At 44.6% G+C, this 16,260-nt stretch overlaps 1 protein-coding gene across 1 annotated transcript in view; it reads right to left on the reverse strand.

Annotated features, from left to right (window-relative positions):
- MYO1E (myosin IE) overlaps nucleotides 1-16,260 on the reverse strand; it is a 240,180-nt gene that overhangs the window by 54,731 nt on the left and 169,189 nt on the right. Inside the window, exons 15-17 of the mRNA XM_025389516.1 lie at nucleotides 16,135-16,220; nucleotides 13,059-13,140; nucleotides 5,905-6,011 (exon numbers count right to left, since the gene is read on the reverse strand). Of these exons, the coding sequence (XP_025245301.1) occupies nucleotides 5,905-6,011; nucleotides 13,059-13,140; nucleotides 16,135-16,220 (275 nt within the window). The remainder of the gene's footprint in view (nucleotides 1-5,904; nucleotides 6,012-13,058; nucleotides 13,141-16,134; nucleotides 16,221-16,260) is intronic.

A 16,260-nucleotide genomic window follows, 5' to 3' on the forward strand; every position in this document is an offset into this window, starting at 1 on the left:
TTTGTATTTTTTAGTAGAGATGGAGTTTCGCTATGTTGGCCAGACTGGTCTTGAACTCTTGGCCTCAGGTGATCCACCACACCTGGCCCATCCTGGTTTCTTAATAGTAAAAATCTAGCAATCTGTTTTGAAAAAATAGACGTAAAGAACTATTAGGTTAATATTCTCACACATGAGGATTTTCATACCAGAAGATGGCCCATGCCCCACACCTTGGGGTTGCTGTTTTAGAAGGCCTGCTGGGTCTAGGGTGGAGCACGGACATGTGCCCCATGAAAACCCACCACTTGCTGGGAAACACGGTGTTCTGGATGCCGACAGATCCTGAACACTTGCTTCAGATCATCCACTCTGGGAAGTTAAATTGGCCCTGGGCTGCGTGCTATGCAAGCTGGCTGAACACAGACACTTGGAAACATGGTATTTGAGGCAAATTAGACATAGAAAGTAAAGTCTCTCTCTTTCGAAGACAGAATGTCAGGATTGTGCTGCAGTAGGGAGGTAACTCCTCGCGCTCCCTGTTTGGTACATCTGGGGTTATCTGTGCTGACAGTGGGGCTAACTCAGCAAAATGGGCCTTCAGGAGCTGCGGAGCTGAAAAGGCCATCAGAAGCATCCTCATTCCGATGTCACGCAGGTTCCCGACAGCCGTATCCCCAGTAAGGCTCTCACAGAAACCACCATTTCCAAGTAAGCCTCATACTTGCAGATGTCTGCGGTGGGCCAGTCACACACAGTCCCTATTGCAACATGGTAGGGTCACCAAAAAAGGACAATGCTGTGATTCCTGCTGGAGCCCACACAGGCAGCACAGTGGTTAGGAGCCTCTGGCACTGCATTCCTGCTGTGCCACTAGCCCTGCCGTGATGCAACTTCTCTGTGTCTCTCAGTTTCCTCTTCTGTAAAAACGGGAATGGTGGCATAAATTCTTTTTTTCTAGGTGAGTACTTTCTATGGAAAGCACTTAGTTCGTAGCATGAGCGAAGTAAAGCTGTTATTATTCTCATCCATTCCCAGCTACAGTATGTAAACCAGGAAAGGAGAATAGAGAAGGAAACGGATTTTTCACAGTATGGGGGTTCTCAGGAGCAGTGTGATGTGCCTGGGCCTGGAGGGGTCAGTTGAATCCACAAGGTGCAGAGGACAAGGCAGAGGGCTGTGAAAGCAAAGGCACAAGGATAGGAAAGGGTGGCGGGGTGCTGTGGGACAGGAGGAGGGGTACAGATGAAGCTCACACTGGGGGTGCAGCCTTGGCTGATGGGAAGGATGAGGTCACAATGGGAGTGGTGTTTAAGAGTCTCCAGTTTGATGGGTCTTACAGAGCCAAGAGCCAGAAATGCTGATTCCTCTAAGATTATTAACTTTTAAAAAGCCTCTATGCGCAAAGAGTTAAGCCGGGTGCAGTGGCTCACGCTTGTAATCCCAGCACTTTGGGAGGCCGAGATGGTGGATCATGAGGTCAGAAGTTCGAGACCAGCCTGGCCAACAGACAGTGAAACCCCGTCTGTACTAAATATCCACCTTTGCCCATATAAGTCAGACAGAGACAGAGAGAGACAGAGAGAGAGAGAGAGAAAGAAATACGTCAATTAAAAAGGTAATTAAATTAAAAATAATTAATTTTCCTTTCTCTCATCCTCCAAATCTAAAACTCGCCACTGGCCTTTTCTCTAGTGAGAAAAATGCATGGAGCTGTTCATTTAAAGGTTCTGCTCATTTCAAAGTACTTTTCATAAATACTGGCTTCACGCCAGGCTTTCGAGGCAGGAATGCATCACCCATTAATTCAAGCAGAAACGTTCCTTTCCCATGAATCACATAGGAAGGAATATTCCTCATGTTAAAACATTGTTTCATTCATTACAGCTTCCACCATCAAGAAATTTTCTTGTAGAAATCAGTCTAGCAAGTCCTGTAATGTTTAAAATTTGGGGTCACCAAAGGGACACAAGTTGATTTTTGCATATTCCTGGAGCACTGTCACCTCCTCAGCAGTCACCGGCCAGACAGTGCCCGGTTGTTCCCTAGGCTATGCCAACTCCGTCTTGCAGAGAGAGTCTTTTTCCAAGACTGTCCCTGGCCGTTTACTCAAATTGATCAGGGCTAGAGAACTCTGCAAGGCAGCAATTCAGAATCCAGGGCAAGCAACCTTGCCAGAACCCAAACAAAAACACATTTGCAACAGGAAAAGAAAAACCCCATACCCCATAAACTTGTGGGATGAGTAACCCTCTTCACCAGGAGCTTCAACTGGGTGTGTAATCCTGGCCAGTGAAGCACACTGCCCTTTCACGGACCCCAACGCTCCTGACTCACTGATGGAGTGAAACCATCTGTTACACAATAAACCCAAACCGGGATTAAGGGTGGAATCCCAGAAAGCGATCTTACTGGAATTATAAATCAATGCTCGACCGACTAGTACCTTGAACTTCTTAAAACCAGTTTATCTGAATGCATGTCATAAAATTTTTTGCTGCAATTCAAAGAAGTGGAATCATTAAAAAAAAAAGAAAAAAGAGAAAATACCATCCTCATCCTATGAGGATTTACTGAATAAAATGTACCACTCATTTAATGTCTCCATTTTCTGATATTCCAATGAATCAAGGTGGATTTTTACAAGAAGGTAGCATCAGTGTTGGTGAACTTCCAAGCAGCTATTGCAAAATTTCTATTTTAGAGGTGCTTTCAGCAGAACTATCTACGTGGGGTAGAGGATGGTGTGCTAGGGGAGGTACTGCATTTGTAGGGCAAGTGAGATGTTTTCATTTAAGAGTATTTTCTGGGAAGGACAGGTGGATAGAGGTTGAAATGGGGGAAGGTGGGCTAAGACCCCCTTTGGCAATACCTCTGCTTCCAAGACTCTCATAATTTATTTCTAAGGTTGACTAAAGATTCGATTGGAGTAATCATATTGGAGTATTGATTTAATATCACTTGTTCTATTGTGTGTGTGTGTACATGTGGATGTATGCGTGGGTGGGATGTGTACGTGTGGGTATGTGTGAGAGGTGAGTGTAAAAGTGACAGAGACAGAGGCAGACTGACAGCCACTGTCTGGAAGCCTTCATTCTGTCAGACAGAAGGAGATCCTATTCTAGATGGACCCTCTTAGAAGGAAGGAACTGAGGGCTAAGGAGATGAAGAGTCTCACTCTAACGACTTAGTGATATGTCAGTACCAGGACACAGGTCTTGCAAATCCCAGTCTAGTTCTTTGCTCTAGAGCAGTGATTCTCCAAGTGCAATGCCTGGGCCATCATCACCAGCACCACCTGCAAGATTTTTAAGATGTACATGCACGGGCCCACTTCAGACTCACAGCATCAGAAACTCGGGATGGAGCCCAGAAATCTCAGCTTTAACAAGGCCTCCTGGGGATTCTGAGGCAGGCTCAAGTTTGGGAACCAATGTAAGAGGGCAAAACAAGATGTTTTCTATTTGATTGATTGATTGATTGATTGATTGACTTGGGGTCTCACGCTATCTCACCTGGGCTGGAGTGCAGTGGCTCAATCATGGCTCACTGCAGCCTAAAACTCCTGGGTGTAAGCATATTACATTTTTAGATGGGAAGAGATGACAATGCTGCTACCCTCTTAGTCTGAAAGGAGAAACTGAACTACACATTTCCCAAAAGCAGAGGCCAAACTAAGTACATCCAAGAGAAGGGATCAGATGGGGAATGCTTACATTTCATGTCCCAGAGAAACTGTTGAGGGAACTGAGAGGGATTAACCTGTAGAAGAGAAGATTCAAAGGAAACACGATGGTCACCTCGAACTAACAGAAAAGCTGTCCAGTGGCAAAGTGACGAGAATGATTTTTTTTTTTTTGAGACGGAGTCTCGCTCTGTCACCCAGGCTGGAGTGCAGTGGTGTGATCTTGGCTCACTGCAAGCACCACCTCCCGGATTCATGCCATTCTCCTGCCTCAGCCTCCCGAGTAGCTGGGACTACAGGCACCTGCCACCAAGCCCAGCTAATTTCTTTTTGTATTTTTAGTAGAGACGGGTTTCACCATGTTACCCAGGATGGTCTCAATCTCCTGACCTTGCGATCCGCCTGCCTTGGCCTCCCAAAGTGCTGGGATTACGGGTATGAGCCACTGCGCCTGGCCGAGAATGATTCTTATGGCATGTTTTCAAAGTGAACTAGAGAAGGACTGTACAGCCTCCTAAAGTAAGAACTGACCAAAGAAGAGCTGGTCATTTTAGAAAGTATGAGCTCCTCATCAGGGCCTGAATATCATTAATGGACAATATTATAGAAGGAATCTGACTACATTAAATTGAAAAATTTCAGAGATTGAATGGAAAAGATGCCTTAAGGGGCCAGGGGTGGGGGCTCACGCCTATAATCCCAGTACTTTGGGAGGCTGAGGCAGGTGGCTCATGAGGTCAGGAGTTCAAGACCAGCCTGGTCAAGATGGTGAAATCCCATCTCTACTAAAAATACAAAAAGTAGCCGGGCGTAGTGGTGGCACCTGTAATCCCAGCTACTCAAGAGGCTGAGGTGGGACAATCGCTTGAACCTGGGAGGCAGAGGTTGCAGTGAGCCAAGATCATGACACTGCACTCCAGTCTGGGCGACACAACAAGACTCTGACTCAAAAAAAAAAAAAAAATTCCTTAAGAATATGCATCTATGGATGAGATTATTCAGAAACGTTGTGGATTGAAAAGATGGCAGCTCCTACATCCACGCAGCCTGGCTTCTTCAGAGGAGAGAAAAGACTTAGGCTGCACCCTGAAGTATTCAGTATTCAATAAAATGAACTTTCAGACAGTAAATGTTTGACCTACGTGTTTTTCTTACTATGGATCTGTTTCTTCCTCTAAAGGATCAGGTATCATCTGTCTGCCATGGTTTAGGATCTTGCTGGCAGGATGGAAAATGGCCACACCTATCCCTCGCAGGAGGTAATTGGCAGCTAGGAATTTTAGTCCTGGTCTTCCCGTGGAACCTAAACCTGGAGATCTTCACTCGACACCTGAAACAGCCTATCTTCTTTTCTCCAAGAGAGAAGACAAGAGATAGCAATTCCAGTAGGCTCCCATCCTGGGACTGTTATTAGGTGACGATGGCTGGGGTCCTCTCTGAAGTTTAAGCGTCTCCCCAGCCCTCCTTCCCATGCTTCTGTGGACAGTGGGATCAGGCCTCTGAACAATGTGTGTCTGGGTCCCCCAGTGGGCCACAAAATTCACACCCTCTAGCCTCCTACTCAATGCCGCCATTTCCTCCTGCCCAGGCCACTTCCCTAAATGCTAGTTGTGGGAGGAACAGTGACATGGGCTTCCTTGGAAGTCAGGGCGGAAAAGGCTCGATGAATTCTTATGCTCCACATTTCCTTTTGACATCTTCCCTTTGACATCTTTCCTCCCAGAGTCGTTCTGCTCATCAGCACGGTGCTTAGGGGGAATGCCAGAGCCTCCAGTGTGTCCCGGTGTCTTCATGAGGCATAGCAAATGCTGGATCGTATTTCTACCAGGTCTTCCGCCCTTCACTTTCCACCCCAAGCTAAGCATTCTAGGCCACATCCTGTGGGTCCGATCAGGGGCTGGGTGTACTAAGAATGTCTACACAGAACCTCAAACTCATTTTAAAACCATTGTGACTCTGCGGTATGAGGTTATGTTTTGTTTTTTTTCCATCTGCCCCCAGACTAGCCAAGATCAACACTACAAACTGCTAATTCTGAAATGAATGGCACTGCTAACATTTTAGGAAATGACACAGAGGAGAAACAGTATATAGCCTTTGTCCTGAAAAAGTTAAGACGCAAGAGCACGACAAAGACATGTGCGGGCAACTGACACTGCTCCTGCCTGTGACGGAGGACAGCTCACCTGGAGCAGAGGGAAAAAGGTCCCAGCCCCACCTAAGCTGGTTTCCCCCTATACCTGCTTTCCTCCCAGTCTCTGGGCTTCTTGGTTTCATTTGGCTTGATGCAGCGAATGTAGTGAGGCGTACATTTCATCAGGGTGCTCACGAGGTCGTTGGCTTGTTTCTAGAAAGGAAGAGCAGTATCAGCATCACGGAACTTTCTCTACAGAAGATCAAATTTCAAAGGAGGCTTGTAAAACTCTAGTGTAGAAATATATAGCTAGGAATTCATCTTCATGACAATCTGCTCATTAAGCTTAAGTCAGGTCTACTAAACTTTCCGAAAGCTCTGCCGACTTTTATGATGACTTTATCACTCCTAAATGGGTTTGAAATTCAATCTTCAAAAGCGACTAGGCATTTTTAATACAGTTAAGAAAACAGAACAACAAAAAGCAAAAATCCCAATAAATCTTCACATACAACATGATTTTCAAGTGGTACAGTGAAGCATGTCAGTTAACAAACTAAGTTCATTTTAGACTGATAGAGGGCCTTTGAAGATATATTGTTCTCATTAACTTTTTGCCCCCAAAATTATTTGTAAGGATAAATCATCAAATCCCCTACATTCTCTTTTCTGGCAATCCGACTAATGAAGAATCACTTTGCTAAAGTGATGAAAATTCACAGTTGAAGAATTGGACATTCATAAAAATCTGAGAATTTATAAACTTTTGATATGCCATTTCATTCAGTTTCTTCCTCAATATGTCCATTTAAAAACCTGCGGAGTCAGAACACTTTATCTGTGGCTGATATCTCACTTCTTCGCAAATCTAGAATATTCCATATAAAACCATCTATTAATGCCTGTGCGCTGGGTACCCAAAGTATAAATGGATTCAAGCAGAAAAAGCCACATAAAGCAGAAATCGCTTACGAAGTATTTTGACCCCTGAGAATCTCAACCTTTGTTTGAAGAAACGGGAGTAGAGCTCACATCAGCATTCCCACCCCACAGCTGAGCACGCCCTGTGGGTCCAAGGTTGTGGTACACATGCGAACTCCACTTCCAAGCAAAGCAGCATGAAGAGAGAAAACCTCTAAAAGAAAAAAGCCAAAAGGGACCTCCAAAGCCAGAAAACCGTTACAAAGTCAGCAGAAGGGATTTGCTTGCAAGAGACAACCCTCTCTCAATTAGGACTTTTTTGTTTTCATGGGTTTCGGAAATCTGAAACCCTTGAGAAAAACTATTGAGCATATTCAAGGCAAGATATTCATTGGTGAATGAAATTCTCTGTTTAGATGTGCAGGAAATAGCTTTCTTTGCGATGCTTGAAATTGAGGACAGACAGGGCTGCAGAGGTTGCATGATCAAAACAAAGTCCTATAATGAAAAAGTAAATTGTCTCTTATGTTCTTTGATGATGTAGACTGCACTTGACAACAAATTTGATGATTTTTCCAACACATCAGGTAGAGCCAGAGAGGGACTGCAGAGTTGAATATAACACAGCTTTTTTTTCTTAAAGTCCCCAAATTCTTAATTTTTTAAACTTTATTTTAGATTTTAGTTTTGTATTTAATTACAACTTTTTTTTTTTTTTTTTTTTTTTTGAGACAGAGTCTTACTCTGTGGCCCAGGGTGGAGTGCAGTGGTGTGGTCTCAGCTTATTGCAACCTCCGCCTCCCAGGTTCAAGCGATTATCCTGCCTCAGCCTCCTGAGTAGCTGGGACTACAGGCACATGCCACCAGGCCCAGCTAATTTTTGTAATTTTAGTAGAGACGGGGTTTCACCATGTTGGTCAGGCTGGTCTTGAACTCCTGACCTCAGGTGATCCACCTGCCTCGGCCTCCCAAAGTGCTGGGATTACAGGCGTGAGTCACTGCGCCTGGCCTACAACTTATAATTTCCAAGAATAACTTGGCAAACTCTTTTGTCCTAAGTATTTAACAGCATTCCTTCTTTCTCACCTCAGCATAAGAAAACATACAGAGGCAAGTGTGACTTAAGTTTATAAGTCACTTGCCATAGTCCTCTCCAGCTAAAATAGTGACAGATAACATTTACTGAGTTTGCAGCATGGATTAGATACATGGATTATCTCATTTATGCCCCACAACAACCTGAAGAGGTAGCTACTATTTAATATTATTCCTGTTTTTAGATGAGAAAGCTGGGCCTTAAAGAAACAAAGTATTGCTCAAGATGACACAATCTGCATGCAAGAGAAGCAAAGCTTGAACCGACATCCACAGGCTACCAAGCCTGTTCTTTGGCAACAATGCTATCCTGCCTTGCTGACAAAGAGATGGGATCTTTTAGTGTGATATAAAAGGAATTAACTGGGTGAGGTAGGGTTAGACAGAAGCCACCAGGCTGTGAATAATTTCAACAAATAGAAATACATCTTAACCATCAAAATTATCCTGCATTTCAATAGCTATGGGTCAACTTTATTTATTTATTTAATTTTTGAAACACAATCTTGCTCTGTTGTCCAGGATGGAGTGGAGTGGCATGATCACAGATCACTGCAGCCTAGGCCACCCAAGCTCAAATGATCCTTCCACTTAAGCCCTCTGTGTAAGCTAGGACTGGAAGCACATGCCACCACACCCAGCTAATTTTTAAAAAAAATGTTTTTGTAGAGATGGGGTCTCACTATATTTCCCAGGCTGGTCTCCAATCCTGGCCTCAAGCAATCTTCCCCCCTTGGCCTCCCAGAGTGCTGAGATTACAGGTATGAGCCACTGTGCCCAGCCTTGGGTCAACTTAAGATGTCTGCTGAGGTGGTTGTGAAGCAGTAACTCAATTTAATCCTGATTCCAGCCAAGAAGGGTCCCTGAGTTAGGACAGAAAGGCACCAATAGCACTTGCTCAACAGAAGCAGGTGTTAAAATATACAGACAGCACAGTGAGAAAGGGCTTAGGGTGAAAGCTCCTCTTCTACCTTCAGAGATGACAGCAGGCCTGACTGTGGGTCCTGGCACTTTTATTTGCAAGCTACATGACTAATCACTAGATTTCTCTGGCCCTCAGTTCTCTATCTATAAACTAAGTAGGTTGAACTAGAAGACCTCTAATTTAATCTAGAGATTGAAATAGACATTAAAAAACAAACAATCAGGCCAGGTGCAATGGCTCACTCCTGTAATCTCAGCACTTTGGGGGGCTGAGACAGGCGGATCAATTGAAGCCAGGAGTTTGAGACCAGCCTGGGCAACATGGTGAAAACTCATCTCTACTAAAAAAAAAAAAAAAAAACCCAAAAAATTAGCCAGGTATGGTGGTGCCGCCTGTAGTCCAGCCACTTTGGAGGCTGAGGCAGGAGGATCGCTTGAATCTGGGAGGCGGAGGTTGCAGTGAGCCAAGATCACATCGCTATACTTCAGCCTGGGTGACAAAGCAAGGCTCCATTTCACACACACACACAAAAAACAAAAACAAAAAACAAACCAAAAAAACCCCCAACCAATCCAATCACCTACATGATGCCTACACCTCCTCTGTCATGTCCCTTACAGCTCCAGCTGCACTCAGGTAAAGCTGTAACCAGTCCGTCTTTGCCACCTCTGGGCTTGATTCTGTTTCTCTGTACCATCAATCTTTCACTCTAATTTAAATATGGGACGAGTATTCCTTATCCAAAATGCTTGGGACCAGAAGTGTTTCGGATTTTGGATTTTTTCAGATTTTGGAATATTGGCATTATACTTTCTTTCATTTTTTGAGACGGAGTCTCGCTCTGTCGCCCAGGCTGACACATCAATGGCACAATCTCGGCTCACGGCAACCTCCACCTCCCGGGCTCAAGTGATTCTCCTGCCTCAGCCTCCTAGCTGGGATTACAGGTGCTCTCCACCATGCCCAGTTAATTTTTGTATTTTTTTTTTTTAGACGGAGTCTCGCCCTGTTGCCCAGGCTGGAGTGCAGTGGCGCAATCTCGGCTCACTGCAAGCTCAGCCTCCCAGGTTCACGCCATTCTCCTGCCTCAGCCTCCCGAGTAGCTGGGACTACAGGCGCCCGCGACCACGCCCGGCTACTTTTTTTGTATTTTTAGTAGAGACAGGGTTTCACCATATTAGCCAGGATGGTCTTGATCACCCGACCTCGTGATCCGCCTGCCTCGGCCTCCCAAAGTGCTGGGATTACAGGCGTGAGCCACTGCGCCCGGCCTAATTTTTGTATTTTTAGTAGAGATGGGGTTTCACCATGTTGGCCAGACTGGCCTCAAATGATCCACCCACATTGGCCTCCCAAAGTGCTAGGATTACAGCCATGAGCCACCATGCCTGGCCTGCATTATACTTTATAGTAGAGTATCCCAAATGTGAAAAGCTGAAATCCAAAATGCTCCAAAATTTGAAACTTTTTGAGCACCAACATGATGCTCAAAGGAAATGCTCATTGGAGCATTTCAGGATTTGGGATGCTCAACCTGTACTGGTCCCTTCCAGACACAACAATATCGAATTAAGTAAAACCTCAAAATCAAGTGCTATTAAATATTACTATATTTATACTTTTATTTATAATCAAGATAATAAGAGTTCCCATCAAATGAATATTCTATTAGTTAAATCCTACAAATCAGTTTACATGTTTAAATAATTACAAGATAATGAAATATATAACACTACGATGACCTTGAACACCAGTTTAATTTTTCTTTCAAGGAACTCAGAACCTTTTTAAATGCTTATGCCTCAGGGATATTGTTAAGATGACAGTGATGTCTGCAAAATACTGTGGATATGGAATGTATCGGAGATTGGGCCATGGCTTTGTAGCTGTAAGAGGTACTGGGAGAAATTTTATTCCTATGTGGAGGCAGACAGCCAGGCAGACAGAGGTCACAACATCCGTCGAGGAGAGTGTGCCTGGAGGTGGGAAAACATGCTGTACTCTCTTTAGGTAAACTGGCTGACTTCAGCTTGACCTCCCTAGAAAAGGGCCTGAGACTTGTAAACCTAAACATTTTGGAAACACCCCACAATGGTGGCACTTTGAACCTTCAACCAGACAAGCATATGAAGGAAAAGAAAGGGGACAAATCTTCGAGGAGGAAAAAAGTGTCCCTACCCTTGCTCTCCTTTTTATAAATAATCCAGACCACTTGGAAATGAGTCATCATAACCTGGATGATCCGGGCCCCTTGGATGTGAATGTGACAGTCTTATGACTCCATTTTCCAGCCCAGAGTTAATCCTTATCCAGCACTTTGCAGTAAAGGCATGAGTCAGAAACTTCACACAGACAGTAATATCTGGGCCTCATGAGAATTTCATCTGTTTTCTGCCTTCAGCTTTCTGCTCCAGTGAGCCTAACCCAGTGGCTGTCCTGGGGCTACTAAATTTCTCTAGTTCTTTCAATATGATGTTCTTGACACTCAGAGGGCTCTACCCTACAGCTGAAAGCCCAGGTTGGACTCGGTTGCTTGCAGCACCTGTAATCCCAGCACTTTGGGCGGCTGAGGCGGGAGGATTGATTGCTTGAGCCCAGGAGTTCAAGACCAGCCTGGGTGACATTGTGAGAACCCAACTTTACAAAAAAGGAAAAAGCAACAATTAAGCAGAGACCAACAACGGTGATATAGGAATGGGGCTAAAGGGGAAGAATGTAGTCAGAGCACATATATACATCTTGTGTTCAGTATGCCTTAGGCACTGCGTTACATGCTTCCGATGAATTATGAAGCTGAAGCATCACAGTAATCTCTTAAGATAGACACCAATATCTCCATTTTACAGGGAAGCGGTGAGGGCACTGAGAGCATAAGTAACACCTTGGCAAGCACACAGCGAGGAAAACCCAGAGCTGAGATTCAAACACAGGCAAGCAAACTCAAAGCCCTGCTGTCACTCAACCATTCCTTTGATTGAAAAACTGAGGAAGTATTTAGCTGGTATAATTTTTTAAAAAAATTATTCTTAACCAGCATGATTTTTAAAAATAGCTTAGTGAATATTTCTTAGAGTTACAAGATTAAGTGTGTGTGACACAATGACAAAAACTTTTTTTTTTTTTTTTTGAGATAGGGTCTCGTTCTGTCCCCCAGACTGGAGCAATCACAGCTCACTGTAGCTTTGACTTCCTTGACTAAAGTGATTCTCCTGCCTCAGCCTCCCAAGTAGCTAAGAGCATAGGTGTGAGCCACCACACCTAAATTTTATTTTTAGTAGAGATGGGGTTCTCATTATGTCGCACAGGTTGGTCTCAAACTCCTGGGGTCAAGTAATCCTCCCTTCAAAAGTGTTGGGATTACAGGCCTGAACCACTACATGTGGCTGACACAGACTTTTTTTTTTTGAGACAGAGTTTCACTCTTCTTGCCCAAGCTGGAGTGCAATGGCGCTATCTTGGCTCACTGCAACCTCTGCCTCCCAGGCTCAAGTGATTCTCCTGCCTCAGCCTCCTGAGTAGCTGGGATTACAGGCGCCCACCACCACGCTTGGCTAATTTTGTATTTTTAGTAGAGACAGGGTTTCTCCTCTCCATGTTGGTCAGGCTGGTCTTGAATTCCCGACCTCAGGTGATCCGCCTGCCTCGGCCTCGCAAAGTGCTGGGATTACAGGCATGAGCCACTGTGCCCGGCCCACAAACTCTTAATTCAGAGTGTAATTAGGGACAACGAATTTTGCCACACAATGGCTCAGGTACCACAGAACCCTGCCTACTTCCTGAGAAACACTGTTAAGATTTCCTTCAGACTTTGAGACACCACGTGGCCAAATGTGTCTTCAATTCCCAGCAAGGAAAGGCCTGCAGGGCCCAGCGAGGAGGGACGCATAAATTGCCCCTAAAAGACCAAGTAGAATTTCTGGCAAGTAACGTTCCATAACTGGCAGGTTTTTGGGCTTGGCCTGGAAAACTGTCATCAATATCCAAAACATGGCTCTGAACCACAAAATTTCCCTGATAGTTTAACATAAATTCTTCCAGATTCTGTATAAAGCCATTTCCTCTTAGAAAGTAGCTGATTATCAGCTGCTGACTATTAAGCTATGAGGCACTTAAACCATTTAAGGTTTTGGTACAGCCAAGTCAAATTCAGCTTGTGTCCTGGAACCTTTTAACAAGCAGCGACATTACTTCTGAGCATCTTCTGTAACCATCTCCTCACATCTCGCTGACCTCATATCCCGGCCCAGGGGTGCAGTTCCTGACTCCTAGGAAGCCCTAGTCCTTTTAAGAATCTATAAATTTCCTAAAATAGAACTAACCTTTATTTTGCTTCCGGCAGTAGTTGGGCGCCCTTTCTTGTCAGCCTGCAGATTTTCCGGAAATAAAGACTTTATGAAAGGCCTGGAAAAGGAGAAAGAGAATGAATTAGCAATCTGTAAGTACCTTGGGGTCTGAAAGCCTGCCTTTTTAGAGGATGGGGTGGAGGGCCGTACCCAGGCATATAACCTTGGCTACAGAAAAGCCATCTGACTCATGGCACAGGCCATCAAGATGTGACTTGGGGAAATGAACAATGGACGAAAGACATGAAAGGAAAGAATTCTAAGATATAAGCAACTTGGAATCAAAGACTGCAAAATAAATTTTAAAACGTTGCTTTCCAACGTCCCTAGTCACAGGAATTGAGGTATATCTTGACAGTAGAACATAACGGAGGGAGGTCAGTAGGGGATTTCAGGTTTTCGTTTTCTTTTGTTTTTGAGACAGGGTCTCGCTCTGTTGCCCAGGCCGGAGTGCAGGGGTTCAATCATGGCTCACTGCAGCCTCGACCTCCCAGGCTCAAGCCATCTTCCCACCTCAGCCTCCTGAGTGACTGGGACTATAGGCAGGTGCCACCACATCCAGCTAATTCTTGTATTTTCTATAGAGATGGGGTTTTGCCATGTTTCCCAGGCTGGTCTCAAACAACTGGGCTCAAGAGATATTCCTGCCTCAGCCTCTTGAAGTGTTGGGACTACAGGCGTGAGGCACTGCACCCGGCCAGCATGTGTTTGTTAACACAAGCAAGCTGGACCAGAACTCAGGGAATTATATGAAATATCTGGATTCAGTGCAGATGCTGCTTTGCTCTAGAGCAGTTTCCGAGCCTGGGCACTGGTATCTGCGGCTGAATAATTCTTTGTTGGGGGCTGAGGAGGGGGCCTCTTCTACATAGAGTGGGATATTTAGCAGCATCCATGGTCTCTGTTCACCGGATGCCAGTAGCACACTGTTTCCAGCTCTACACAGAAAACCCTGACAAACTGCTTTTGAGTATGAGCAATTTTAAGTGGAGCAGTAACAAATCATGAGCACTCTGCCTCCTGAATATACTTTCTTTTTTTTTTTTTGAGACAAAGTCTCACTCTGTCGCCAGGCTGGAGTGCAGTGGTGTGATCTTGGCTCACTGCAACCTCTGCCTCCCAGGTGCAGGAGATTCTCCTGCCTCAACCTCCTGAGTAGCTGGGACTACAAGCGCAAACCACCACACACAGCTAATTTTTGTATTATTAGTAGAAACAGGGTTTCACCATGTTGGCCAGGATGGTCTCGATCTCTTGACCTCGTGATCCACCTGCCTTGGCCTCCCAAAGTGCTGTGATTACAGGTGTGAGCCACCGTGCCCGGCCTGTATATACTTTCATTAGTGGTGCTATTTGAGCTGCATGTGTTTACACATCTGCCTCACTAGCAACAGGACAGGGACAATGCCTTCCTCATCTTAGTGTCCCTGGTGTGTCTGAAGCATAGCATGGTACACAGTTGGTCCATAATATATATTTGCTGACTGGGTGAATGATGGGATCCATGTAAATTAGCAATCTGACATTCAAACTCAAACTCACTTCCTCCTCAATGACTTTTTGGGCATCTTGAATGTTCCAGGAAGTCTCCCCAGCAATCTACTTTTAACTTGACCAGACACGACTACAGATTTTGACATCAAATGTGTTTATAAAATAATAGGCCATGTCTATATGACAGCAGTTTATATGCAAGCAATAATAGCTCTTAAACTTGGCAGGAATTTTAATAAGTTTTTAAAAACAATCTCCGGAAGCAAGTCTGCACCTGACTGCCATAAAACCCACAAGCCAGGACTTGTGGCTTACCTAACCATCTCAGAAAAGAACCGATCGATTTTGTATGTTGTGAATAAAAAGAAATGCAAAATCTCAAAAATGGTGGTGTGACTGCAAAGAAGGGCAGGGATGGAGAGCAGAGGGTGAGGAGGGGCAGGGAGTGGCAGAGACAGAATTAAATGGAGCAGAACAGCTGTCCAGGGCCTGAAAAGGAAACTCTTGCTTTGCTTTCATTGCAGTCAGTCCTTTATTAGGAAATTATCAGGCTCGCTGCTGTTGATTAGAGGAACTGGCCTTGCTGTTGTGACAGCTTAAGTAATAGAGACCAGAAGGGCAACTCTTACTTGAAATAAGCTCTAGAAATTGTTAGATCTGGCATGCATGGGCCTTGCCTTGCAAGCATGGACCTGCTCATGTAAATTACATCTTCTTATGTGTTATCCAGGATCTTGAGAACCTTTTCAGGGAAGAGGGTAGGAAGGCAGAGGTGGTCTTGACAGTTCTAGCAGTGTGCAAGGGGGATACCCCCACTGTTCTACCCCTATAGCTGAAACAGGGTCTTGGGAGTTAAAATGGATCTCTGAGTCACTCCTTCTTTAGTTGTCCCTCCCAGAGTTCTCAAGCCATTTCTTAAGTACTTCAGGGACTCTGGTTAATGTGGGTCTTGCTAAGCCATTAAACATCTTTAAAAATTCAAAGACCATGAAGAAGAGTTCAAGGGCAAAATGTCATAGAACCAGACTGTTCCACTCTTAAATGGTCAGAAATGGCCATCCCAATCCAAAGCCAGTGGGCTCACTTCTCCCTGATAATAGTATTGAAACGTAGAAAGTCTGATGCCCTCAAGGACCTGTAGATGGCACTTGGAATTTGGGTGCATGAAGTGTTAGGGACATAAAAGGGACAGACTGATATAGAGAAAAGAAAGCTATTTTGAGAAACCAAATAGATCAATAATAATCCAGACCCAATAGCACGAAGGAACAAAATCCTAACCACTAAACATCACAGGTGTTTTGTTTTGTTTTTGTTTTTTCTTTATTAGAGACACGGTGTTCCTATGTTGCCTGGCTGGAGGGCAGTGGCTATTCATAGGAGTGATCATAGCTCACTGCAGCCTCAAACTCCTAGGATCAAGTGATCCTCCTGCCTCAGCCTCCCGAGTCGCTGGGACTATAGGAGCACACTACCACACCCAGCTCATAAGTTTGTTTTCATATTGAAAATTTCGTCAAACCTATATCCCCTGTCAGCTATGGCAAAACATACTTACAGCTCACTGCTCTGCATAAGCTCAATGAGATCCATAAAAAGCACATCCCGGTTCCTTTCACAAAAGCCATCCATGTCATAGGATACCTGGCCAAGAACGGAAAGAAATCTAATTTCATTGAACAAA

The sequence above is a fragment of the Theropithecus gelada genome, chromosome 7a (genome assembly GCF_003255815.1).
Source record: "Theropithecus gelada isolate Dixy chromosome 7a, Tgel_1.0, whole genome shotgun sequence".
Lineage (NCBI taxonomy): Eukaryota > Metazoa > Chordata > Mammalia > Primates > Cercopithecidae > Theropithecus > Theropithecus gelada.